The sequence below is a fragment of the Prunus avium genome, chromosome 1, assembly GCF_965620075.1.
Source record: "Prunus avium chromosome 1, drPruAviu1.hap1.1, whole genome shotgun sequence".
NCBI lineage: Eukaryota > Viridiplantae > Streptophyta > Magnoliopsida > Rosales > Rosaceae > Prunus > Prunus avium.
The window spans coordinates 757087-784109 of NC_142284.1; the positions used below are offsets into that span (position 1 = coordinate 757087).

The 27023-nt window shown below is 37.6% G+C and overlaps 4 protein-coding genes and 1 pseudogene across 4 annotated transcripts; 3 read left to right on the plus strand and 2 right to left on the minus strand.

Moving 5' to 3' along the window:
* Positions 1 to 843: 843 nt before the first annotated feature.
* LOC110754036 (purple acid phosphatase 15-like) lies at positions 844 to 4991 on the minus strand. Its single transcript, XM_021955024.2, has 7 exons — positions 4685 to 4991; positions 3982 to 4176; positions 3392 to 3725; positions 3074 to 3291; positions 2769 to 2959; positions 1671 to 1955; positions 844 to 1250 (listed from the first exon to the last, which is right to left on the minus strand). Exons 1-7 carry the CDS (start codon positions 4947 to 4949, stop codon positions 1116 to 1118), a joined length of 1623 nt encoding a protein of 540 aa, XP_021810716.2. The 5' UTR covers positions 4950 to 4991; the 3' UTR covers positions 844 to 1115.
* Positions 4992 to 6318: 1327 nt separating this feature from the next.
* LOC110754029 (ER lumen protein-retaining receptor) lies at positions 6319 to 11877 on the plus strand. The gene is made up of 6 exons (XM_021955018.2): positions 6319 to 6650; positions 8885 to 9150; positions 9362 to 9477; positions 11066 to 11139; positions 11389 to 11452; positions 11544 to 11877. The coding sequence occupies exons 1-6, from the start codon at positions 6560 to 6562 to the stop codon at positions 11578 to 11580; spliced, it is 648 nt and encodes a 215-aa protein (XP_021810710.1). The 5' UTR covers positions 6319 to 6559; the 3' UTR covers positions 11581 to 11877.
* A 2154-nt stretch (positions 11878 to 14031) lies between these two features.
* On the minus strand, positions 14032 to 16769 carry LOC110754028 (beta-galactosidase 13 pseudogene; annotated as a pseudogene).
* A 4176-nt stretch (positions 16770 to 20945) lies between these two features.
* On the plus strand, positions 20946 to 23688 carry LOC110754023 (beta-galactosidase 13-like). Its single transcript, XM_088247197.1, has one exon. It carries the CDS (start codon positions 21054 to 21056, stop codon positions 23610 to 23612), a length of 2559 nt encoding a protein of 852 aa, XP_088103323.1. The 5' UTR covers positions 20946 to 21053; the 3' UTR covers positions 23613 to 23688.
* A 1461-nt stretch (positions 23689 to 25149) lies between these two features.
* Positions 25150 to 26768, plus strand: LOC148297097 (zinc finger BED domain-containing protein DAYSLEEPER-like). The gene is made up of 3 exons (XM_088246880.1): positions 25150 to 25670; positions 25875 to 26114; positions 26708 to 26768. The coding sequence occupies exons 1-3, from the start codon at positions 25150 to 25152 to the stop codon at positions 26766 to 26768; spliced, it is 822 nt and encodes a 273-aa protein (XP_088103006.1).
* Positions 26769 to 27023: the final 255 nt, after the last annotated feature.

The following is a 27023-nucleotide window of genomic DNA, read 5'->3' on the forward strand; positions in this document are numbered from 1 at the left end:
TATTTTATGATCAGAAAGCTCGAGTCTCGACCTTTACTTTTTGTTATAACTAAATATATGTGCAAAATACATGAGTATATGGACATGAAAAGTATGAATATATCATTCATAATAGTTGCTAGTTTGTCAGGCAAAACAAATTACCAGTAGAAAGCCAAATTTGTGATGAATCATTAGTCACGAGATAGACCCTAGATCATAATAATATTGCATTGCGTAGATTGTGAGTTTGCTCAATTTTTTAACCTGGGAAATTAAGCGAAAATGATGTTCTCTAATTCCTGTGGCCAGAATTGTACTTCCAAATTCTAATCCTTAAAATGGATGCAGACCTTGGAATGTTACCTTGAAAAAACTCTAGTCCTTCAATTCTACATGTAAACTCACCCACGTGTTTTACATCCATCATTAGTGCCGGTGAGGAAAACTCGAATTTGGTATAACCAATGCTCAGTTTCCTTCAAAAAACTCTATAACCTATACTTCATGAACAAAATGAAATATAGGTTATAGAGTTTAGAAGGAAACTGAGCATAGGTTAGACAAATTAAGAATCAAGACCAAATTAAAATCTGGCATTTTTACATCCATCATGAGTGTTTATTTTTTAAAAAAATCTGAATTTTTTAAGATTTTTTTGTTGTTGTTGTTGTTGTTGCTGACATCATCACTGACGTCAGCAAACCCGGACTTGAACTCATGCTGAACTCCCCCTCGGGCCAGCCCAGTCTGCTGGGGTCCACCTCCTGCCCGGGCCTGCCTGCGCTGCTGGAAACTAGTTTTTACCCAAACACCCACCCCCCACCCCGCCAGAGCCCGAGCCCAGCCTCCACTGCTGGACTTGCTCTTAGTAGAAATTTTCAGCATTACAAAATGAAAGTTAACACAGGAGCTAATTTCGCCTGACATCAACACGTTGAAGACTTGAGGGCTCACAACTAGAGATCTGCAGAACTGTTGTAAATGAGTTCATGCACGCAAGTTGGAAATTGTAGATGCATACAAAAATGTGTACAAGAATCTATCAGTCGGTATAATATTATCAGAGACTCAGAGTTCACTGCTGTGGTCAAGTTAGTACCATTTATCCAATAATTTCCTTCATTTTCCTGCTCTCAATTGTTTTGTGTAACGTTTGCCGTAACTGGACAGCTATCAGGCTGCCTTACAATAAAAATTTGATCTCCAGCATCTCCGTACAAGTCCTGATTTCGGTGCCAAGACCATAAAGCATGAGTCTCATTTTTCACCTGCAGGGCACACAAGAATGCTGCTTATCACGTTATCGGTGTGATTTTATGCAAACCGTGTTGGTCCGGTATATTGATACGCATACAGAATTTTGTCAGCAACAGCACTGATGGAGGCCTTAGCAGTTTATGGCGTCACATTTAAAGTTGAACATAAACGTACTACACAAGGCATTGGCTATACATCGCTGATCATGTTTATACCTTCTAAGTTTTGTTGTATGTTTTCCATTTATGTGAAAGTGAATGCTCATAACAACAAAAACTGAATGCAATTGTTAAAGAAAGACATTAGCAAATCATTTGTATCAAATTTTCATTTGGGTTTAAAATTTCAGTCCACTATATAATAAAAAGTTTATCTGTACTCTCAAGAGTTTGTGTTTTCAACTTTTCATAGCAGAGAGAAAAGGGAAGTACCTCTAGAATCCCATGACCAAAGCTACTTTCTCGATATGCACTATATTCAGGCTGCTGGTCCCAACAGAACTTTCCTGCTGCCGGGCCTGATGTGAAATTAAATGCACAAAAGCCACCCATAAGCTTATCTGGAGTTGTACATGGTTCTGGACAGTTTCCGGGTTCATCAGCATGTGCAATTGCCATCTTCTCTCGGTTACCACCATCACCAACTGTTATATATACAGGACCACATGGATCCAAAGTGTAGTTATACACCCGATTTGACCTCTCGTAGGTGTGAACCTGTTGATTGTTTTCAAACTGTCACAACTCTCAACTCAAATATACAAGGATTTCTGCCAAAAGCCTGACAAACTATGCAGCACATAAAAAGAAAATTGCAATACAGTGCTCTCTAGAACATAATCTCAAACCACACCAATTCTGTACACAGTATGAAGCATTTCTATTATTGAGCCCCATGCCCTATTGGCCTACTAGATTTTGTTTTATGTTCCAAAGCTGGTGTGGTTAAGCAAGGACATTGATTTAAGATATAGGTAATCTGGAAATTATAAAAAGCACGAAAGATATTTGGTTAGCATGGGCACAGCACTCAGCTTGCTTAGCTTACAGAGTTACTAAGGGTAAGGAAATGTTAATAGAACTTCAGGGTATCACCCCACCTCTAAAAGAATCTGTAAGATTTGGTTTAGCTATGTTCCCTGAATGATTATCAAAGTCACACCGATGTCCAGAAACTTTGTTTGAGATTCATCTCGAGATTAAGATTGGTGAACTGTCTGATCAGATAAGAGGGCAGTTGTAAGAAAGTTGCAATTTGAAAAACTCCTGCTGAAATGATTTTACTCAGAGAAAACTGAAGATGTGAATTTTTTCAAGTTTGAAGAACTGCAGTAGAAAGGTTTACCACTAAGAATGCCATGATTGTATTAAGATTTTGGAACTTGAAAAGGTTTGTTTAACTAAATAATGAAATCCTAGAATCAAACAGATTAACTAAGGTAAAGGGCTGCCTAACAGAAATCCTAGAAGCTTGCACAGAGGAGATTATATTGTTCATAGGATAAATATAACAATACATACTGCACTTACATGGCCATTGAAGACGATATCAACACCATACTTATAAAGTATGTCTTCCATCTCGACTCTCATACACTCCGCTTCTCTGTAATGTGCCACGTAGGTGCTGTACCATGGTGGGTGCCATGTAGCTACCAACCAAGGAGTCACATTTCTGTCAAAATTAGCCAGATCTTTCTCCAACCACATGTACTGATCGGCTGTAAGAGAAAAAACTAGTAATCTCAAAATGGCCTAACTTGTAACTAAGTGGAAGAAGTAAAAATGTTCTTCTTAGGCAAGCAAATGAAATAGCAGTGTCAATCTGAGCTAACCTGATTTGTTATAGGCTGTGTAGGCACCAAGCATTATAAAGTGAATTCCCCCGGCATTAAAAGAATAGAATAATGTAGATGATGATCCACTCTCTTCTGAGGGGAACGCAAATCGCGAACTATAAGAAACAAATGTTTGATTTCCAGCCTGTTGTTCAATGTCATGGTCCCCTTCTACCACCATTATTGGAACTTTGGACACTAGAGGCTGCATATACCTAATAACAAACAGACCATAAATTTCCCTTTAGGTAAAGTTGTACAAAAATTAACCAGGTGCTTCCCAACAAAAATTAGCAGAGAGAAGTTAAATCACACCTTCCCCAGTAATCCCAACGAGGCTGATAAGTTTCCTGAATGGGAGTATGTGGAAATGAGGAAGAGTAACAATCAGACCCAGTTCCATTTGTGAGATACAAGTCAGCATAACTAACATCCCCAACCAATAATAGAAGATCGGGTCGGTTAGCCAACAAGTGATCAACTGTTGATGTAGTATTGTATGTAAGACCCAGGTCCCCCACCACAGCTACTCTGCTGGGGTAACTCTTGGGCCCGGATACCGGCATAGTCTTGAAATATGACACTCTACTCATTGCTGGAATAGAAGGATCTCCACATTGATACTGATATAAGGTGTTGGGTATCAATCCTGCAAAGAGACATTGGAACTGAGAGACTTGCAAACAAAATCATAATTAGGTAAGTCCTAGCAAACACATATAGAATGGGATGAAGCAGATCAACCTTCAATTTCTCTGCTCTTACATTGCATAAACATTATGAAATCAACAATGGTTACTCTATTGAGTGTCAATGAGGAGCTCTTAAAACTCATTCCATTTTTTTGAGGATACAAATTATTCATGAAGGTTTAAAAGGGATTCAACACTAAAATGATCATATACCTGCGAGACGAACATGATGTATAATCCCAGAAGTGTAGTTTTGGAGGCCTTCAAACTGATACAGCTGATTGTAAACAAGGGAATTATTCCCGGTTGATCTGTTAGTCATAGGAAATCCATATCTTCCATATATAACAACACCTGAAACAGTTTTCGGATCCAATGGTTCTATATTGTCCCCAATTTGAAACTCCCCTGGAAATTCAATCATGAGAGAGATAGAGTCTTTAGTTCATACAACTTCATAACTCAATATTTTCTATTTTGTAACATTCCCATTCTCAAGTCCAAAACAAAAAAAAAGTATCTTTCCCCATCCTCAGTCCAAAAGAAGTAACATTTCCATACATGAAAATTGGCCTCATTCAATTGAATTGTGACAGTAATTATGATAACTCAATTCCTGGTTTCAGTGCAATCAAACATCTAATAATGACCCAAATAGGAAACAGGTAGGTAACTCTTGAACAAAAATGATTAAACATATATTCTTTTTATTTCTTCTTTGGCCAAGAAATTAGATATCATTGAACTAAAACAATTTCATTTTAAGCTTACATGTGAAAAGACAACCAAATACAAAACTCATTGTTAGATTTCAAAAACTCAATCAGCATAAAACTTGGAAGTTTTAATATGCAAAAGAAAATAAAACGCAACAGAAGCTCAAGTACTGGAGCTTCAAGGAGAAAGAGAGAGAGACCTGTGATCCAAGATATCCAAACAGAGTCATGGGTTCCAGAGAGAGAGACAGAGATTTGTTCAGGCTCGAAACCTTTAACGATTCTTTGAACTCGAGGATCAGTTTCAGGCAAGTCAACTGCATTGCCTCGAAAGCTCTTGTCAAGAGGAACAGTGACAGGCTTGAAGGGTCCATCAAGGGTAGTCGGAATTCCTCCATGAACAAATGTCAAGCTCAGTGTGAGCAGAATAAACAGTGCAACTGTGGGCAACGTGAACAAACCCATTTATTTGTTCAATAAATAGAAACCCAGTAAAATATTTTGGATGGGTTTAGAAGAGAGAGGGACAAAGGATTTAAAAGTGAAAGAAAAAGTAGAAGAAAGGACAACCAATTTGGAGGCTAAAAAGTGCATGAGGTCGCTTAACTTTGTAACGTGAGACAAATACGTGAATGAAGCATATGTGGCCGTTGGGCTTAACATATGAAGCCTTGCTCTGATGCCAAAAAAGAAGTTGAAGTGTCACTCCAAAACCAATTGACAATGAGAGGAGTAAATCAACCCTTATAGACCCAAAGTAGGTCCCTTAATTTTTCAATATGTAACAAATACTCTCAACAGAAGCCACCTATATATATATATATTATATATAACACAAAAATAAATAAATATATGTAGCAAAAAAGTGCAGTTGCTTATGTTTGTTTCATTGAATATGGTGTTTATGTTCAAACCCGTGCCACTCAAAACATGAAAACATGTTGTTTTGACCTTAAATATGATATGAGTTTGTTTTAGTCAAATAGTCTGCTGCTGTCGGTTATTTAACAAACTGTTCCGTTTTAAGAACAGGGGGTTTTAAAAAAAAAAAAATTCTTTTTGAGATACATCGATAAGGGGGAGGGGGCACACTCTCTGTGGGATTCGAAGGTGGGTCATCGGGGGGAGGGGGGAGCACATCAACCACTGGGGTAAACCCGAGGACCCAAAAAACAAGGTTATATCTCTCTTTCTGATTTTTCTTTTGCTTTCTATGGTGTAGAATACTTTTCGTCCAAAAAATATATATATATATGGTGTAGAATACTTTCCATATACAAAATGTTGGTGGAGGAAGGGAGGTCATGAGAGAAGCAGAGTAGAGAATAGACGCGAGGCTACAGATCAGGGACGCTAGGTTTTTTTTTTATAGAGAATAAATAAAAAATAGAACACACATGGTAATATTCATTAATTAACACGACATGACATATCAGCTTCCAGTGCCACATAAGATGGTCAGTTAATGTAGTCAATGTTGTGTGTCTAAATAACATTTATGTTATTATTTAGCCCAACCTTTTCTCTAATTATTATTTTTCAACTAATATGGCACGTGACAACGCAAGTAACACCATTGCATTAGAAGGATCCTTTATTTTAGTAGCAAGACAGTTTTTTTCGTGGGCTAAATTTGGCAGTAAATAGCTACACATTTTATATGACGACAATCCCACCAATAATATTTTAGATATTTGTGAAAATTAAACAACGAAGCAATGAAGAAAAATGAAAATTTGCTTTTGTCCTTGACGCTTTGGACAAATCCATTTAAATTTCTTTTAGTTATTTATTTATTTTTCTCAATCCATTTTAAACAGTTATTTTCTCGTCTAGCTTCTTGCTGTCCTAAAATCCAGGAAACTACAATATAGGAAAAAAGAAAAAGAAAAAGGGGAAGATTACAAAATCATTATACTCGAAGAAGAAACCCTTGCGCTGCGTGGGCGGATCAATTGGGAGATCTGGAAACGCTGAAGGAAAATCTTTCCGGGAAAATATTATCCAGTTGATCCAAACACGCCACACATTCTTCTATTGAAGCGAGAAGCGTAGAGAGAAGAAGATAGAGAAAGATGAATATATTCAGATTAGCAGGGGATATGACCCATTTGGCTAGCGTTCTGGTTTTGCTCCTCAAGATCCACACTATCAAATCCTGTGCCGGTTAGTATCCTCTTTCTCTTTTCGCTTCTGTTCATTTAGCTCCCACTTGACCGTATTTTGTTAATTTTTTCTTTCTGGGGTTTGTTTGGTTGCTGCTGAGAAATGGCGGAAAACAAGGAAAGATTTAAAACATTTCCTTTTGTTTTCGGTATTTTGGATTATATAAATGAGCTCCCTTTATTCTAGAGAATGTGTTTACTTCATTAAGCTAAAAATTATGAGATTTGGGGTTTAACGTTTTGCATAATTGGCGACATTTTTCTCGGGAATTAAATGGAGTTTTAGAATGGGTGATAATGAAGGTTTTGGTTAAGATAGGAGTATAGAAATGATTGAGTTATGGAATTTACATAGGGTGTTGTACTTCAAGTTTTGTTATGTGCACGAAATATAGTGGTGTGAGTGTAATGGTTTTGATCGAAATATGGGTAGTTTTCTATGGTGGTGAGTGTCTTCTATGGTTTATTCATATGGGATTCCATATAAGCATGCTTATTTGGCATGTCATGACCTCCTATTCAATAAAAGACATCTGGGTTGTAGTTTTTACTTGGTAGTTTACTTTTCATCTTTGAAATAAATGGAGGTGATGTAGAGATGTATGGATGGGGCAAAAGTGTTTGTCAATTTCCTTTGACTGATTGCTATATGTTCCGGAGGAGGGAAGGGGCACTAGTGCAAGGGCCAGATGGTCTTCTATGAGTGAATGATAGTAGGATCCCAAGAGAAATAATGAGGTGGGTTTCTAGAGTCATAACTAGTAGTTGGTAAATTGTGCCCATTAAGCGCACTCATCCCATGGTAATAAACGATTTCAGGACCTATCCTTTTTTTTTTTTTATAGTGAAAGAGTTTACTGAAAAAAAGCATGGGAGTGTACCCAAGTTCATAAACTGTATACAGAAGTTAAATGGGTCTTCATTGCCCATTCAAACAGACACATCGACAGTGGAGCTTCTATTTCCATCAAAGAATGTCCCACCCCCTCAAATACAATTCTATTTCCCTTCATTCATACAAGCCAAATGGTTCCCAAGGGAGCGATACTGAAAATTAGTTGATTTTCTTATCACAAATATGCCACATCACCCTGTAAGTAAAGCTACAATTGACCCTGGGAACTGACGTAGGGAAAAAAAGTGCCCTCAAAATTCCCAATCTATCATACAATTGAGCTAGAGATGATTTATTAACTCTTATGCCCTTGTGTCTTTAGTGGCTTTCCCTCATATATTATGTTTTAACTTTCATTTTCCTTGTTTTTTTTGTATACTTGCATACATGTGTTAGCTTCCCCTTGGTGCTTGCGAGTAAACTTTTGCATACCGAAAAAAAAAGGTGATAAACCACGCAACTGATGCATATCAAAGAGGTGGCCCTGTGGTTGATGTTTGTGGACTATATTATTAAGTCTGAAAGACAAATTGTAAGATTATAAAGAGCTTCTTCACAACTAGTGTTCTGTATGAGTTTGGACATGATAGATTTTATTATATAAATTTAGTCATATTAGGAGTTGAACAAGCAAATTGGGGTGATGGAATGGAGGAATGTGTTTCTGCGCGTCTTTATCTTCAGCAGATTCAATAAGGAGAGAAAGGGTCAAAGCCCAAGGTGTAAGGCTTATACGTGGTGATTTTCTGTAAATGAAGAGAATGGATTGTATGTGATGTATCATGAGATCCTCGAAGCCTACGAAGTTGGAAAATGATTCTTTTAGAAGAGATTAGTGATGAAACATTTGACTGTATCCAATACATCATTCACGAAAAGACAATTTATGTAATATATTTAAAATGATTGATGATTAGATAAGCAGAAAGGACAAAATCAATACAACTAGATTATGTTTTTATCATCTGTATCTTGTTTATATGATTACTTTTTAGGAGCTTTTGATATCTTTGACATTGCAAAGCAGAAAAACAAAATACAAATTGATGTTTGTTGTAGATTAAGATTTTCATAATCATACTTTTGCAAGAATCTGCAACTGATCATGACAGTTTGAATTAAATGCAATGACTCTGTGGTTTATTATTTTAATTTGAAGATAAGATAGTATTAAAACTGTAATATTTTGTTTTTTGTTATCAATGTAGTATGTCTTATCTTATGCATTTTCACTACTATCCACTTTATACTCTATTAGATTTTATTGTATTTGATGCCTGTTGGAAACTCGAATTGTCTCGTCCTGACTCATAAAGTTTTACTTCCCATGTTGTATGCAGGTGTTTCCTTGAAGACTCAAGAACTCTATGCTCTTGTTTTTGCAACCCGCTATTTGGATATCTTTTTCAACTTCATCTCGTTTTATAATACCATAATGAAGTTAATATTTTTGGGTAGCTCTTTCTCAATTGTTTGGTACATACGGCGCCACAGGATTGTTCGGAGATCATATGATAAGGACCAAGACACATTTCGCCATTTATTTCTCCTGCTCCCCTGCCTGCTTTTGGCTCTGGTTATAAATGAGAGGTTCACTTTTAAAGAGGTATCTGTTTAATTCCATTTTGTTATTTTTGGATAATTTGATGATATCCTTGTATCTTCAACTTTTTGTGGCTTTTATGTTTTTCATGTCTTACTAGAACCATATGAACACAATTTTATGGTAAATCATCCTTTGGAAATATGACAGAGCATATACTGTGCTTTTCACATTGCTCACATTCTTGTGTGATTTTACAAAATTGATTGAGCAGGTGCTGTGGACATTTTCTTTATATTTGGAAGCAGTTGCCATACTTCCTCAGCTGGTGCTGTTGCAAAGGACAAGAAATATTGACAACTTAACAGGGCAATATGTTTTCCTCCTTGGGTAATAAACTAACTTAACCTTGCATTTGGTAGTTCATAACATATACTGTTGTTTCCATATGCTTAGAATCAATAAATATGTAATTAGATACATTATACATTTCAATTCTATCACAACACTTTGTTGTGTTCTCGTGCTTATCATGGTTTCCTGCACTAAAATATTTTATGTGTATGTCTGTTTGAGATGAATCAAGGATATAATAGCACATAAAATCAAAGAAACTGAAGAGTAAATTTATGAAATTGTTGGTGAACCTGATGTTTGATCACATTACTTTGCCTCTAAATAATTTGTTCTTTAATCTTATATGAAAAAGTATGATGTCAACAGTGGGACTAGCATTAAGGCATTAACAAAATTCTCAACAAACAAGGTTCATTTTGACCCTTGAACTTTTATAATCTGAAATAGATGATCTTGAACACAGTTATAATCTTGCACAGAATTAAGTTTTATAGTACTTGTCATTATCAATACTGTAAGAGCCTACAGAAGGACGATTTTCAAAATATGCAGACCAAAATTTAGTTTGGTAAAATTGCCGTAAGCCAAGTTTGAATGAAGATGAAAAAAGTTATATTTCCGGGGGTTTTTTTTTTCCGAAATATAAAACCAATCTGCACAACAAATTGGAGTCTCATTAGTTGAGCATTCTTCTTCTCCATCAGTGCCAACACTTTGAACCTTTTCACCTTGAAGTCAGAAGACTCAACCACATAGGCTGGAAAGTGGGCTGATGAGCAACCAAGCAGTTAAATAATAAGAAACTGTAGATTATGGACATTTGAGTGCCATGAATGATCACCGTTTGCCATGGGAATCTTAAAGTGAATCGTGTATCATGTTCAATCTAAAAGAGCATTGGGGCTAGTTTACATGGTCTTGCTTGCGGTGCAGGAGTTAGTTCATGCTAGTGATTTTTGTCTAGATCATACTTGTATTATGATATGCTTTGAAAGTATTGAAGTTCTTATTCTTGATGGGTATGTCAGAAAGAATGGAAAAAGATAATCTAGCCTTAAAGACATGTCATGAGTTTTCTGATGTACGCTAGTGCCTCTGTAGTCTGTACAAATTTGCTACTCTTCTGGAGTATCTGCAATTCTGCTAATCTTCTGAACAAGTCAGGTTGTGATCTCGTTTAGTTAGAGCAAAAGAAGTATAGCCTTTTTCAGGTGGATGATTAAGATCTTTACCATGGGTTGAGCATTGAATTTAATGCACTCTGCAAAAAGATAAATTTTATAGGTACTTGGATAGGTAGCATGACAGTCCTAGATCTCTTGTACTGCACATCCAAAAGTAGATGCAAGTGCAAAGGTGCTAGTGCACCCACACATTTATGAGTTACTTATTTCTTCGCTTTTTTTCTTTTCATATAAGACCATATTTCATGTACATGCTTCTGGATTTTATGAAGGTTTCTTCTGAAACCGTAGGAGTATTTGTGATTATGATCAGAGTTTTGCTATTTTTCTTCTGTGAAGTCTATGAATTCATTTTCATTCATGTCTAAAGCCTATATGCAGGTTGAAACTTCTGGCAGAAGTTTGTCTTAATATCTTAATTGATTCTCTTGTTGCAGTGCATATCGAGCATTATACATTTTGAACTGGATCTACCGCTACTTTACTGAGGAACACTATGTCCATTGGATCAGTATGACTCTCTCTCTCTCTCTCTCTCTCTCTCTCCCCTGTGCATGTCATTCATGTGTTCACTATATAGTGTGGCCATGTCTGCATGTGAGTGCTCTGCATTCAAGCCTTAGGTCGATCAACACGTGTGATCATGTTTTCTGTCATACATTTTCATTTCAACTAAATACCACCAGTTGTTTTTATCTTCTTTTTGGTCTGGGTTGCTGAATGTGCATATCTCAATCATGTCATTGTTCTGCTCCTGCAGCTTGGATAGCAGGGACTATCCAGACTTTGCTCTATGGTGATTTCTTCTACTATTACTTCCAGAGGTAGATGCTTGATACATTTTGTTCATATCACTAGCATGTGTTGATAATTGTATAAAATGGTGACTTCATTTTTCATTTTGATATTTTGCAGCTGGAAGAACAATGTAAGGCTCGAGCTGCCAGCTTGAAAATGTCGTTTACTTGTCCACTGCCTGCTAAATGTTGCAATAGGATACTTGAATCTGTGGTAGTTTGTAGATGTTTCTCATTTCTTTTTAACCTTTCTTTTATAATTTTTTTCCCCTTGAATCCGTGGTAGTATTTGTTCGGCCACGGGAAACATCTGACTGTCTTATTAAGCGGGGATTGGACTCATAAAACCATGTTACTGTCAGTTTGTAGCACATCACATACTATCTCTCCATCAAACAGTTTGTACGGAAAGTATTTCCAAAATGAAAATGTTGTATTCCAATTCTTTATCATGTCAAAGTCTGATTTGTTATATGTCAATACATACATTGATGAGTGTTTATAAAGTTAAGCGTCCGTGAAATGTGTTCAGGAAAACCTAACACAAATGGTATACAAATAGAATTATCCAACAATTTTTGTTTATTTAAATCAAACGATATTGGAGGGAGGAGAAGTTGAAAATGGTGCAAAGGACAACGTGAGCTACAGTTTCTTTCTTATTTAACATTTTGTTATATGTGAAATACCAACCCAAAAAAAAAAGAAAAAAAAAAAAAGGGAAACTGATTTTACACGGTTTCTTTTCTATCTCTTGCTGAGGTATGTGATTTTGTTTCCCGAAAGGACTAGGACAAGAAATAAAAGTAGCGAGTTACCCAACTCGCAAGTGATATCACAATCCACATAGAATTAGGAAAAGAAAAACAGAAACCTATAAGTACCAACTAAAACTGTCACAAACCCTTGCTCTCTCTAAATAATCATCACACACAACTCACCCTTCTCTCTCGATCGCCTCTCTCTCTCTCTCTCTCTCTCTCTGCAATAGAATGAAAATCAAGTTCAAGCAAAGCCCAAGAGAAAAGGAACTTCCACAAAGTGCAAAGTGCAAAATGCCTGAGAAAAGTTTCAAGGATCCTGAGGAGGACATAAATTTAACAGAGACTAGCATATCTGAAACGGCATTCCTTCTGTGCAAAAGAGTTAAGGAAAACTTTGGTGATGATGCGGACAAGTTTTCAGAATTCTTGGCGCAACTGCACATGTTTAGCCAACAGAGGGTCGATTTGACCGAGTTTTTAAACTTGGTGGACGACTTCGTTCGAGCTGACGAACGTCTTATGAACGATCTTGAGGATTTCTTGGAGAACTGCGGAAGGGCACAGAGCCATTGGTCACGCAAGCGTAAACGTTTGAATTGAAGTTGGACCATTTTTGGAAAAAGTTTTGTTTTAGTTTTAGTTTTTCCACTTGTGTATAATGTTTTAAAGAATTGATAGTAACGAGTTATATAAGAACTTCATTCTCCGTGAGATTATAACTGTGTTCAAGATCATCTTTTTGAGATTATAAAAGTTCAAGTTCATATATGATTAGAGAACAAGTTATTTAGAGGCAAACTAATGAGATCATGCATTAGGTTCACCAACAATTTAATTCAATTTACTCTTCCTTTTATTTGATTTTAATAAAAATTAAAAGTAAAAGAGAGAGGCCCATTTTACAAGTTGGGTTAAACAAGCTTATAATAATATTGGACGCTCACATTCATCAATCTCTTGGCCTATTTGTATACGGCAACCACAAGTTCATATTTTGAGACTCATCCTCTATATGGACCCAACATTTGATTTTCTTTGTCCAACTTCCAACATTTGATTTCCTCTTCCTTTCCATTCTCCCGAATGAAGTAAAATTCAAGTCTTTGTGGGCAACTGGGATTAAAATCTTTGTGGGTTTTTGAGAAGTTTCTCTAATCTCTCTCTATCTCTCACTCACTGTTCAAAGCTTGGCTGCTGGTGAGTACTATTTACTTTTTCTTTCTCTTTCTCTTTCTCTTTCTCTTCTGGTTTATTTAGTATTTTTTTTTCTTCATTCAGTAGCAGAAGCTCTTGATGTGATTTGAGGGACTTTGGGACCGATCAAGGTTGTTCTAGCCCAGGCTTTTGGCATTTCTTACTAATATTACTGGTTTATGTTGGCAAAGTTCTGATATCTTGTCCGATTTCTTAAGAGTGTATTTCGCGTTTTGGGTGTAGGATTTGGCTTTTATTTGAGATACAGGTTAACTTTATTGGGTTTTGTTCAATATTGTTAATTTTTTGTTGGTTTCTGCTGAATTCGTGAGTTTTGGTAACAAAATTATTTTCAAGTTTTCTCTCTCTCCTTCCGGGGCTTGAATAGGTGTTTCGTTCGAAGGGGAGAGAATAGAGAGACGCGAATACCCCTAAAAATGGTCACGTGGGCGGCACATGACTAATTTCAACAAAAAATTGATGGAATTGATCATTGATGGACCGCATTAACACACAAGACATATTCTGGGCAATTTGAAGGAAAAGTTTAAAACTTGTTAATGTTTGATGAACATTAGGCTATTCTACTTCGCCATCTTGGACTCAATTAAGGGTGATGAAAATCACCCAACACAACCTTGTATATCTCAAGTGTCTTCTTGGTTATATGGCACACTTGACTTGGATAGCAAGTGTTTTCTTGATATCTGGGCAACCATCAGTAATGTTCTTCAAGAAAAGGTTGCGGTTAATCGGGACGGAGCAGCTGGATTTTCCCAAGCAATGTTGCTCAACAACCTCCTTAGATACAGGGGAGTTGCATTTGCCCAGGACGTAGCTTCCACAGTAGCCAGCTGGTGGATCACCGAAGCTTGCAAACTCAACAGCAACAACCTTCTTGTTGTTTGGACACTTGATGTCGGCGGATGATCTGATAACATCTAAAACAGGTCGGAAAACGCTGTCCTGCCTTGCCCATGACTTGACATTCGGAGGATGGTACTCGGTAATGAAGCTGCAGATAGTATCTCTGTTGACGGTTAGGATCTCAATGTGTTTGGGCTTCGCTGGCTGCTCCTCCAACACAACAAGAAGATTTTGTGTAGGCTTGATGAAAGATCTTGGAACGTGGTACTCGGATTGAGTTGGTTCTCCAAGAGGAGAGAGGAAGGACATCCAGTGCCGGCCGATGCTTTTACCATTAACCCAGATCATTCCCTTTCCCATACCAGTCATTCGAATAGCGACAGGGTTATTACCTTCTGGAGCATCAACGTAAGTCTTGTACCATGTGAGACCCTGTGCTGCTCCCTTTGTTTTATGCCATTGAACTTGTTTTGATCCCTCCTCAGTGAACACTTGAAGCTTTTCTCCATTCAGACCAACCTGATGCCCCCATCCATTCTTTGTAATGTCCAGTGTTCCAGTGTTCAATCCAAGGACTGTTATGAGATTAGGCCCTGCATATCTGTGCTCCATATAGGCTCCACCATCCGGGAGTCCCAGTGTCATGGCAAGTAGCGTTATCTGGTTGACACCTGCCTTGAAGTGAACAGGTTTCTCTAAGACGAAGCTCTTCTCATCGTGGCTTCCATGTCCGAAACCAATATACTCCCCGTTGACAAACAGGTGCAATGCATGACCAAGACTGGCAATTCGAAGAACTGGTTGAATGCTTGCTTTCCTGGGCAAGTCTTGTGGATTCAGTGCAAGGCTAGTGGTGTACCATGCGTAGTCTGAGGTATCTTTTAGCAAGGTGTACAGCTCCAGCGGTGTTGGATTATTTACCGGCACTTGAAGGGTGCTTGGAATGGGTTCTGCATACTTCATCCATTTGAGATTATTGGCAACGGTTGATCGAACGAAGTTCCTAGAATTATGTTGGGCAACAATCGTTTGAGTGTTGAAGACCACGGTCTTACAATCAGGGAGGATGCTAATGGAATGCGGTGGCAGGTAATAATCCTGACCTCTCCAACTAACAGTTGCTTCCGTTGTGAGGTTATTGTTGGTCAAGAAAGCAGCACAGATGTTTGTGGCGGGCATTTCATAGAAATAAACCTCTGTGTTTGCTCTCATCTTTTGGACTCCAGGAACTCCCCAAAGTAAAGCCTTCCTGGATAGCCTCAAAGCCTTGTGTAAATCCTTGAGGTGACTCCATTTGGGGTCCCTAGGAAAACCATATTCATCGAGAGGAGCTTCGTCGTAGTAGCGAGTTGTTGTGAAAATAGCACTTGTTCTTCCAAAATTTGTTCCACCATGGTACATATAGTAGTTGGTTAGAGATCCTTTCTTCGAGAAAAAGCGCGCAACTGCAAATGCAATGTCATCTACTGGTCTTTGTGAAGGAGGGTCCCCAAATACTCTGTATTGAGCAGTCCAGTTCTCAGTCCACAGAGTTGGCTTGTAGGGTTTATTCGGGCCCATGAAAGTATCTCCACATTGCCTTCCATTGCAAGTATTAATGACTGGATCAGGAGCGTCCTTCTGCTTGCACATGATCCATGGTACTCCAATGTTCTGCTGCACTGCCATGGCTGCTGCCCACCTCATATAACTGCTTCCCAACTCTCTATAGGCAAGCTGGACCATATTGTACTCATTTTCAATTTGAGCCAAGACGATGGGGCCTCCTTGTGGAGAAAATAGCTGCGCCTCCTTCAACTTGTTTACGATCAGCTGCACATAATTCTCCATGTGGTACTTGAATGCTTTGTTATCCGAGCGGAATATGATGTCGGGGACCTCCCTTAGCCAATAAGGGAGTCCTCCGTGGTTCCATTCGGCTTGGATGAATGGCCCAAGCCTAATGGTAGCATACATTCCGTGCTCCTGAACCAGCTTAATGAACCTCACCAAATCGTAGTTTCCCTCAAAATTGTACTGCCCTTGCACAGGCTCATGAATGTTCCAGAACACATAAGTTTCAATCATGTTCAAGCCTCCATGTTTCGCCTTCTTGATAAGATCCGGCCACATTTCGGGCGTGCTTCGAGTGTAATGGATTGCACCCGAAAACAGAAGCTCTCGTTTTCCATTGATAATCAGTGACCTCCCATCATATGTCACGGGGCCGCCCTGCACTGATTGATTCCGATTCTGATGATGAAGATGCTTCCCTCCGTGGCCATGATGTCCATGTCCTTTGGCGTGGACGATTGCGGCAGAGATAACTATGGAAATGAGGGAAATCAAGAGCACCCGGCTGATTGATACTGACATTGTATGTATGTTAAGTCTTTTGATTTGGCCAATAAACTTGTTCCTCCTTAGATGGAGGCCTTGGCCAGAAGCAGCTTGCAATGAAACTCCATGAAACAAAATGATATATAAGGGAGATAGATGGATGGTAGTTATAAGCTGGCCTGTTCAATTTTGACTCTTTTTGGTTATAATCTCCGTTGTGTTCTTACAATTGCTTTTAGCTGTTTGCTTTGGCGTTTACACACTCGTTGCTGGAATAAAAAATTGTAACTACTTAACAAGAAAGTATGGCTGTTTGGGGTTGTTCCTGTTTGTTAATTGGTGTAATATTATAGACCAAAAGTAAACTGGTTTTATTATGGCTGTTTGGGGTTGTTCCTGTTTGTTAATTGGTGTAATATTATAGACCAAAAGTAAACTGGTTTTATTATTATTTTTTGGGTGGAAGTGGAACGAAGGGGAAAAATACCTAAATGAAAGAAGAGTCAACAAAGAACAACCCAAAGTCTAGCAAGTTAGCAACCCATCTTTCTCTTTTCTCTCTCTTTGAAAATTCCAATCTCACTATCTCTACAAGTACTTATGACTTTTTAAATGAAAAAGAAAATCTCCTTTCAGTTATTATTTATCTTATCCCTTCAGTTATTATTTATTTATTTATTAATCCTTTCTGTTTTTGTTTGATTCATTTATTTGCATGAAAAACAGATGATGACTGATTTGTATCAACCACGTAATGTTCAATACTATATTGCACATATTAAACAACAATTTAAAGTTTTATTAAACCATATATATGTAATTTCAAATTTTATCACCTTATTAGAAATCAATTTGGAATGGAAAGTTCTTCATCATTTTGAGATTACAAATAATTATAACTAGTGGAAAAGGCCCATTGAAATTTGAATTATCCACGAAAATATCTATGAAAGTCATTTGAAATCAACCAAACTCTATTAAAGTCTATGTCAAAGTTTGGAGTTCATAAAAGTCCAACAAAATTGGCAAACTCAACAAGAATCTATCACCCTTTTAAAAGTACATTTTTTTTTATAAAGAGAGAAGCGATATTTGTATAATTGTATTCATAAATTAGGCATAAAGGCCATAAGTCACAAGCGCGTGTATAAATGCCCATAAAGGGTAATACAAAGATAAAAGCATAGTAACCACATAGGGTCAATCCAGATACATAGAAACAACAACGCACAAGGTGTACCTCCACTAATAGCCACATAAGACCAAAGAAATTTTGCATAAAAGCCATAAGCCTAAACAAGCCAAACATGAATCGTAATGCCTAAAACTACCAATATAACAACAAATTTTAAACTCACACAAGTAGAGACTAAACTATAAACAAACACCAAACTCACAAAGAGTTGATGCAATTATTATAACGCAAGAAATTATAAACACACAACAAGTTAGTAAAAACCATGCAACCACCTCATATGTCTTCAAATCCGCCAATGAAACCACCAACGCATTGCTACTTCGTTGTCACCGAAGATTCCAAGGAAAATAAAACCACAAGAGTCGCCAACGAAATCACCAGTGCATCCAAGCAGAAAATCCATCTAAAAACCTGGTAAACAACCCCAAAGGAGAGGGGAGAAAGGGGAAGGGATAGAGAGGAGGGGAAGGGAGGGTAGAGAATGAGAGGAGGGTAGGGGAGGAGAGGGGTGGGGAAGAAGGCCACCACTCCCAAAGGGGGGCTGCGGCTAGGGCTAAGTTCAGTGTTTTATTTATTTAGAGAGAGTTCGTTAGGGTTAAAATATACATTTAAAATCCCAATTGAATACCCCCTCGTCAAATATGAAAAAAAAAAAAAAATGTTTACGCTGGTTGCACAGCTTGGTAAATTACATGATTTGAAAAGAAAAGCGATCACTTCTCCTTTGCATGTTAGTGTGAGAATGTGGAGGTGAAAATGTCCCACATTAGAAAGTTAGAAAACCTTGGAAGTGCTTATAAGGCGTTGGGCTACTCCCCGTATTGCCAATTGGTTTTGGGGTAGAACCTCAACTTCTTTCATGGTATCAGAGCGGGTTAGCCCACTTGTGAAAGCCCAACTGCTACACGTGCTCCACGTCACCCAATATGTGTTGTCCACGTGTTAGGCTTAAAAAATTCGCCACACGTGTAGGGGCGCGTGAGAATATGAAGGTGAAAATGTCCCACATTAGAAAGTTAGAAAACCTCGCAAGTGCTTATAAGGTGTTGGGCTACTTCCCTTATTGCCAATTGATTTTGGGATGGAACCTCAACTCCCTTCAGTTAGCCATCTTCTATAAAGAAATATTGTATTAGGGTTGCTAGACGCTGAGTCGTTTGTTAGCTTTTCTTTCTTTTATGTAATTTACCCCTTTGTTAACTCTAAACAAAATAAAATAAAATAAAATACCACTTCATGTAAACTCCAGAATGGAATGAAAATACCAGTTTCTGTTTACGAGCATTTATCCAAAGTCCTAGATTTGATTCCCCCTTCTTCAATATCACTAGTATTAAAATTTTAACTGTGATCTTTGGTCATACTCCCCTAACCTCTCAACTCATATTTTCTTCTCCCAATCATATTTACTTCATTTCCTTATGCAAAATTTTCCATTTGACATAAATAATGGAAACAAATTGAAAGCTTATGTACTTGTGTATTTTGAAAAGTTCCAACTCCATATGTGAAAAAAAAGAAAATCCTTCTTTTCGGTGTTTGAATAATATAGATGATGTGTAAATTCAATAGCCTTGGATTGTATTATATTGATGTGGATTTTATGGGTAATTGAGTTTTAATTTTAAGGGCATTTGAGTCTATTTAAGTAATTTTTTGGTTGTTAGTGGGGTATAGTTAGGGGTGGGCATTTGAACCGTTGAACCGGAAAATAGAGCTGAAAAAAACCATGTTGACTATAAAAGTCAACCTAGGCTAAAAAATTGAATTGAACCGCTTGAGATCAATTCTTGTCCCGATTCTTGTCTTGGAAGAATCGGTATAAATCGAACCGGACCAATTATGTTAAGTTTATTTATTCATTTATATCCAAAATTATTAGTAAGTCTAATTAATATTCAAATAACATTAATAACTCCAAGTAATATATATATATATATTAGCCCAATTAATACTCAAATATTTTAGTTCCAATTTATACCCAACTAAATAACTACTCTAGCCCAATTTCTTTTTCTTTTCGGTGAATCATATCCGTTCTTGTTGCACCTCCATCCTTCGTTCTCTTTTCACCTATTTATTTCTATTTCTCTTCCTATTTATCTATTCACCTCTTTCTCTCTTATTTTATCTCTTCTACCTCTTTCTCTCTTATTTTATCCATCGTACATATTTTGCTCAATTTCCAATTTTTTATACATCATATTTCTTTCTTCTTCCCATATTTATATATTTATCTTTCCAAACCGGAACCACATAGGTCCGGTTTGGTTTGGTTCTTCTAGACACTTTCTATAAAAATCAGATCATGTGTAAGTTTCGATTTCGGTTCCAATTCAAGGGGGAAACCGGACCATGCCCACCCCTAGATATAGCTCAGTTCGTTGAGCTCTTCCACCTACATCTATGTGGACAAGGGTTCGAAACCCCCAACACCTAATGAATATTTTTGTAAACCCCCTCCCCCAATTGTTTGTTTGTACTAAAAAAAAAGTAATTTTTTTGGCTATATTTTTAAGTTTTTGTAAAAACTAACATATTTGGCCATTAGAAAAACTCCATGCGTACTCTGCCTACTATGTATAAGGAGAAAAACACATTACAACTCCGTTTGTAGAGATAAATTGAAGTATAATGGTTAAGATAGAAAATTGAAAGTCCAATGTTTGCTATTCATAACTCAGGTATAAAAAGTGATGCCACAATTTAAATGACAGTCTTCAGGACAAGAAGTAAATGCACTATTCATAACACGAAAACTTCTTAATGATAAGACCCCAATCTTGGATACAATTACCAAACTATAATGTTTTTTTTTGTTCTTTTAATGACAAGTGATTTTATTTTATTTATTTTATTTTATTTATTTATTCAGATTTGAAAAAATGTTGGTAAATTATATGCTTCGAAATGAAAAGCGACCACTTTTAGGCGTCTCTTCTATATTTTTATTCTACAATATCATCAATCAATTAGGTGCTTATTTTCTAAAAATAGGAAAAACCACCACCCCAAACAGCAATACATTCTTCTTAATCTGTTATAACTTTCCAGCAATGAGTGTGTAAACATCAAAGCAAACAACTAAAAACAATTGTAAGAACACAAGGGAGATTATAACAAAAAAAGTCAGAATTGAACAGGCCGGCTTATAACTACCATCCATCTATCTCCCTTATATACAATTGTGTTTCGTGGAGTTTCATTGCAAGCTGTTTCTGGCCAAGGCCTCCATCTAAGGAGGAACAAATTTCTTGGCCAAATCAAAAGACTTAACATACATACAATGGCGGTATCAATCAGCCGGGTGCTCTTGATTTCCCTCATTTCCGTAGTTATCTCTGCCACAATCGTCCACGCCAAAGGACGTGGACATCATGGGCACAGAGGGAAGCATCTTCATCATCAGAATCAGAATCAATCAGTGCAGGGCGGCCCCGTGACATATGATGGGAGGTCACTGATTATCAATGGAAAACGAGAGCTTCTGTTTTCGGGTGCAATCCATTACACTCGAAGCACGCCCGAAATGTGGCCGGATCTTATCAAGAAGGCGAAACATGGAGGCTTGAACATGATTGAAACTTATGTGTTCTGGAACATTCATGAGCCTGTACAAGGGCAGTACAATTTTGAAGGAAACTATGATTTGGTGAGGTTTATTAAGCTGGTTCAGGAGTACAAAATGTATGCTACCATTAGGCTTGGGCCATTCATCCAAGCCGAATGGAACCACGGAGGACTTCCTTATTGGCTAAGGGAGGTCCCTGGCGTCATATTCCGTTCCGATAGCAAAGCATTCAAGTACCACATGGAGAAGTATGTGCAGCTGATCATAAACAAGTTGAAGGAGGCGAAGCTATTTTCTCCACAAGGAGGCCCCATCGTCTTGGCTCAAATTGAAAATGAGTACAATATGGTCCAGCTTGCCTATAGAGAGTTGGGAAACAATTATGTGAGGTGGGCAGCAGCCATGGCAGTGCAGCAGAACATCGGAGTACCATGGGTCATGTGCAAGCAGAGGGACGCTCCTGATCCGGTCATTAATACTTGCAATGGAAGGCAATGTGGAGATACTTTCATGGGCCCGAATAAACCCTACAAGCCAACTCTGTGGACTGAGAACTGGACTGCTCAATACAGAGTATTTGGGGACCCTCCTTCACAAAGACCAGTAGAGGATATTTCATTTGCAGTTGCGCGCTTTTTCTCAAAGAAAGGATCTCTAACCAACTACTATATGTACCATGGTGGCACAAATTTTGGAAGAACAAGTGCTATTTTCACAACAACTCGCTACTACGACGAAGCTCCTCTCGATGAATATGGTTTGCCTAGGGACCCCAAATGGAGTCACCTCAAGGACTTGCACAAGGCTTTGAGGCTATCCAGGAAGGCTTTGCTTTGGGGAGTTCCTGGAGTCCAAAAGATGAGCGCAGACACAGAGGTTTATTTCTATGAGATGCCCGCCACAAACATCTGTGCTGCTTTCTTGACCAACAATAACCTCACAACGGAAGCAACTGTTAGTTGGAGAGGTCAGGATTATTACCTGCCACAGCATTCCATTAGCATCCTCCCTGATTGTAAGACCGTGGTCTTCAACACTCAAACGATTGTTGCCCAACATAATTCTAGGAATTTCGTTCGATCAACCGTTGCCAATAATCTCAAATGGATGAAGTATGCAGAACCCATTCCAAGCACCCTTCAAGTGCCGGTAAATAATCCAACACCGCTGGAGCTGTACACCTTGCTAAAAGATACCTCAGACTACGCATGGTACACCACTAGCCTTGCACTGAATCCACAAGACTTGCCCAAGAAGGCAAGCATTCAACCAGTTCTTCGAATTGCCAGTCTTGGTCATGCATTGCACCTGTTTGTCAACGGGGAGTATATTGGTTTCGGACATGGAAGCCACGATGAGAAGAGCTTCGTCTTAGAGAAACCTGTTCACTTCAAGGCAGGTGTCAACCAGATAACGCTACTTGCCATGACACTGGGACTCCCGGATGGTGGAGCCTATATGGAGCACAGATATGCAGGGCCTAATCTCATAATGGTCCTTGGATTGAACACTGGAACACTGGACATTACAAAGAATGGATGGGGGCATCAGGTTGGTCTGAATGGAGAAAAGCTTCAAGTGTTCACTGAGGAGGGATCAAAACAAGTTCAATGGGATAAGACAAAGGGATCAGCACAGGGTCTCACATGGTACAAGACTTACTTTGATGCTCCAGAAGGTAATAACCCTGTCGCTATTCGAATGACTGGTATGGGAAAGGGAATGATCTGGGTTAATGGTAAAAGCATCGGCCGTCACTGGATCTCCTTCCTCTCTCCTCTTGGAGAACCAACTCAATCCGAGTACCACATTCCAAGATCTTTCATCAAGCCTACACAAAATCTTCTTGTTGTGTTGGAGGAGCAGCCAGGGAAGCCCAAACACATTGAGATCCTAACCGTCAACAGAGATACTATCTGTAGCTTCATTACCGAGTACCATCCTCCAACTGTCAAGTCATGGGCAAGGCAGGACAGTGTTTTCCAACCTGTTTTAGATGTTATCAGATCATCCGCCGACATCAAGTGTCCAAACAACAAGAAGGTTGTTGCTGTTGAGTTTGCAAGCTTCGGCGATCCACCAGCTGGCTTATGTGGAAGCTACGTCTTGGGCAAATGCAACTCCCCTGTATCTAAGGAGGTGGTTGAGCAACATTGCTTGGGAAAATCTAGCTGTTCAGTCCCGATTGACCGCAACCTTTTCTATAAGAACACTACCGATGGTTGCCCAGGTATCAAGAAGACACTTGCTTTCCAGGTCAAGTGCGCCATATAAAACTATAAGTTGTTGAAAAAGAGAATTAATGTTCTATATGATATTGTCATTATGAATTCAGTTAAAGATACTAGTTCAATCTTAAGATCCTCGAAGCACAAATTTATATTTCTTTGTTTGTACGAATTATGTATTCGAATTCAAGAGTACGTATCCAGCTTTTCTTTGCGCTATCAAATATACAATCGTGAATATGTAGAACCTTCACAGTTGAATCCACCAATATGAGAAGCAAGAGGTTTGCTTAATTCTTCATCACCCATAAATGTACGTGAGTGTGACAAGATCATCCCAACAAATATAATATAAAAGAGTTGAAATTTCCTTTGCCTCCTCTTCAACAGTCGAATTCCTATAGACAAATGTGAAAACACTGAATTCTCGCAGTAAATGAAACATATTCTACCCAATATAAGTTAACACGGTGCTAATCATTTGTGTGGCTCGCTTCATAAAAATTCCTAGACAAATGTGTTCAGTCAAATAAATATACATTTGAGATGAAATTAGTAAAATAGATATACTAGCTGTGATCAAACATTTGTTTAGTCAAGTAGTCAAATAAATTTATTTTTATATCACTATTACAATAGAGCCGGCAGCACCAGAGTACCCTCACAGTTTTCAGTTTTTTTTTGTGGTCAAATCACAACTTTTACTTTTTTTGGGGTCAAATAACAGTTTTCACTTGGACCTTGTCTTTTGACCAAGCAATTGGTGGTCTTTCGACAACCGGGCATAGTAAAGAAGATTGGTTAAAGTTTTGCGTAGAGAAGAGATGATAATTATGGATGAGTTGCCTTTTAGCTTGGTTGAAGGTAAAGGGTTTAGGCGATTATATGAATTATTGAACTCCCATTTCCAAGTGCCATCTCGTAGGAAACTTGTGAGACATTTTATGGTCATCTATGATGCCATGAAACAAAAATTGAAAGGAGAATTAGCATCACATAGACTGTGCCTCACAATGGACACTTGGACAAGTGTTCAAAATATAAATTACTTGGTGATCACGCCACACTTAATAGATGGTGAATGGAACTTGCACAAAATAGTTTTGTACTTTTGTGTCATTGCTAATCATAAGAGGAACTCAATTGGTAAACTCCTTGAGACTTGTTTGTTTGCTTGAGATATGAAGAAGATACTAACAATTAAGGCTGATAATGCTTCTTCAAGGCTGATAATGCCTCTTCAAATACAAAGGCAATAGATTACTTGAAGTCAAAGATAGTCATTGGAGAAATAGTAGTCTTGTGTTAGGGGGGAAAGTACATGCATATTAGGTGTTGTGCTCATATTGTCAATTTGATAATTCGAGATGACTTGAAAAAGTTAGAGAAAAGTTGTATTGTCAATAAGGAATGTGGTTAGGTGTGTAAGATCCTCTCCACAAAGGTTAGAGGATTTTAAGACTTGTGTTCTAAAGGAGCAAATTGAATGCAAGAGACTTGTGGTGTTGGATGTACTAACTAGGTGGAATTCCACATATATGATGTTAGATGTCGCTTTGAAGTTTAAAAAAGCCTTTGTGAGAATGAAAGAAGAAGATGATGGTTCCTTTATGTCTTGGTTTGGTGAAGAAGAACTGGTTGACGAAGATAAGGTGGTTGCATCTCATAAACCTAAAAAGAGGATAGGGCCACCAACTAATGAAGATTGGAATAATGCTCTTATCTTTGTTAATTTTTTAAAGATATTTTATGAGATGGCATTGAATATGAGTGTTTATTTGCATCTCGCTTCTCACACCACCTTTCATGATTTGATTGTAATTGAGGGTGAAATTGATGATTTGTTCTTAGGAGAAGAGCAATTCGTAAGTGAAACTCGCTCCATGGTTTTAAATGACATGGTGCATAGCATGAAGATGAAATTTGAGAAGTATTGGGCTGATCTTGATAAATTGAACAAACTTTTGATGACAGCACTTGTTCTTGATCCTCGATACAAGTTGGGGAACTTAGAGTTTGTATTGAAGAGTCAGTTTGAAAAATCAGAAAATGGTATTAAGAAGAAGAATGAAGTGAAAGAGTTTTTAATGAAGCTTTATGAAGAGTATGACATCTTACCAACGCCTACCACTTAATGTAGTAATCCTAGTGCTAATAGTGGTATCAGCGGTACTAATAATGCTACTAGTATGACTATGATAAATTCTAGCCTACAACTAGGGGGAAGGAAACGAAGGTAAATGAAGGAAAGTTGGATAAAAGAATTTTAAGCAAATGACACTGTGATATTGAAGCATGAGATTGATAGGTACATAATTGGCCCTATTGAAAAAGTGGTTTCCGACTTGGATATTTTGAAGTGGTGGAAATTGAATGGGGTTAAATATTCGGGTTTGGCACTTATTGTAAAGGATGTGCTTGCCATCCCTGTATTAATAGTGGCTTTGAAATCATGCTTTAACACAGGTGGTCGGATAATTAATTCATTATGTGCTTCTTTGACTCCTAAGATTGTGGAGGCCTTAATTTGTTCTCAAAATTGGTTAAGGTATTCTGCCATCTCCTCTTTACAGTATGAGCCAACCATTTAAGGGATGGAGTTTTATGAATCGGTTGAGTTAGGTATTTGTTTCTCATTTTATATGATTTAATGATATATATATATATATATATATATATATATATATATATATATATATATATATATATACATTCCCCTTCTATTGAGGGATATGGACCCCTACGAATTTTTTTTCAACGATCCAAACCAACTATTTTTAAAGTCTACATTCATAAGTCATCCTTACAATAAATTAGACAAATCGGAAATCGTTTCGACATCCAATTGTGTCATACAAAATCAGTGAACACAGTGCTTCAAGAAAGTACTAAAATTTCGATATTTCAATTGAGTGGTCAAATAATATCGGATTCAAGTGATTTTGTGTATAGATAATCTTTGAATGCATATCTACAAAATAGATGGTTTGGATTAGTGAAATATAATACAGAGTGGCCCTATAAGGGTGTCCCTCAAATAACTTATTGGAGGGATCCCCCAACTAAAGGTCCGTGTATATATATATATATAGTTTGCATGTTTGTCTAATGTTTTAATGTGTTTATGTTTCTCATTTGTAGATCTTATGAGCTTACCCGCACTTACCAACTCAAGTCCAGCTACTTTTCAGTGATCACTTAATATGTGATATTGTGAGTTTGTTTTACAATTCGAATAGTTATTTCATTACTAAGTTTTAGAATTGGGAACTTATTGGTGTTTATGTTGCACTTGCAGAGGTTGAATTTTGGTACATAAAGGCAGCATGCCAACATCTATGGATCTTCCATTGGTTGTGTTTAAGTTTTTCTAATTTGATTTGTAATTTAATTATCAATGTTTAGAGCATCCGCAATGGGCTCTCTAAATCACCTCCTTAGACAAATTTTAGAGAGG

What these genes read in the sequence shown, in the direction of transcription:
- LOC110754029 (XM_021955018.2), top strand. Translation starts at nt 6,560, where the DNA reads ATGAATATATTCAGATTAGCAGGGGATATGACCCATTTGGCTAGCGTT. An exon ending in AGAGGTTCACTTTTAAAGAG is followed by an intron (nt 9,151 to 9,361) that starts GTATCTGTTTAA and finishes TTGATTGAGCAG; the next exon opens with GTGCTGTGGACATTTTCTTT. An exon ending in TTCTACTATTACTTCCAGAG is followed by an intron (nt 11,453 to 11,543) that starts GTAGATGCTTGA and finishes GATATTTTGCAG; the next exon opens with CTGGAAGAACAATGTAAGGC.
- LOC148297097 (XM_088246880.1), top strand. Translation starts at nt 25,150, where the DNA reads ATGAAAGAAGAAGATGATGGTTCCTTTATGTCTTGGTTTGGTGAAGAA. An exon ending in TTAATGAAGCTTTATGAAGA is followed by an intron (nt 25,671 to 25,874) that starts GTATGACATCTT and finishes TGAGATTGATAG; the next exon opens with GTACATAATTGGCCCTATTG. An exon ending in TGTTCTCAAAATTGGTTAAG is followed by an intron (nt 26,115 to 26,707) that starts GTATTCTGCCAT and finishes TCTCATTTGTAG; the next exon opens with ATCTTATGAGCTTACCCGCA.
- LOC110754023 (XM_088247197.1), top strand. Translation starts at nt 21,054, where the DNA reads ATGGCGGTATCAATCAGCCGGGTGCTCTTGATTTCCCTCATTTCCGTA.
- LOC110754036 (XM_021955024.2), bottom strand. Translation starts at nt 4,949, where the DNA reads ATGGGTTTGTTCACGTTGCCCACAGTTGCACTGTTTATTCTGCTCACA. An exon ending in ACATCATGTTCGTCTCGCAG is followed by an intron (nt 3,726 to 3,981) that starts GTATATGATCAT and finishes GTCTCTTTGCAG; the next exon opens with GATTGATACCCAACACCTTA. An exon ending in TTGGTCATGGGATTCTAGAG is followed by an intron (nt 1,251 to 1,670) that starts GTACTTCCCTTT and finishes TGTGCCCTGCAG; the next exon opens with GTGAAAAATGAGACTCATGC.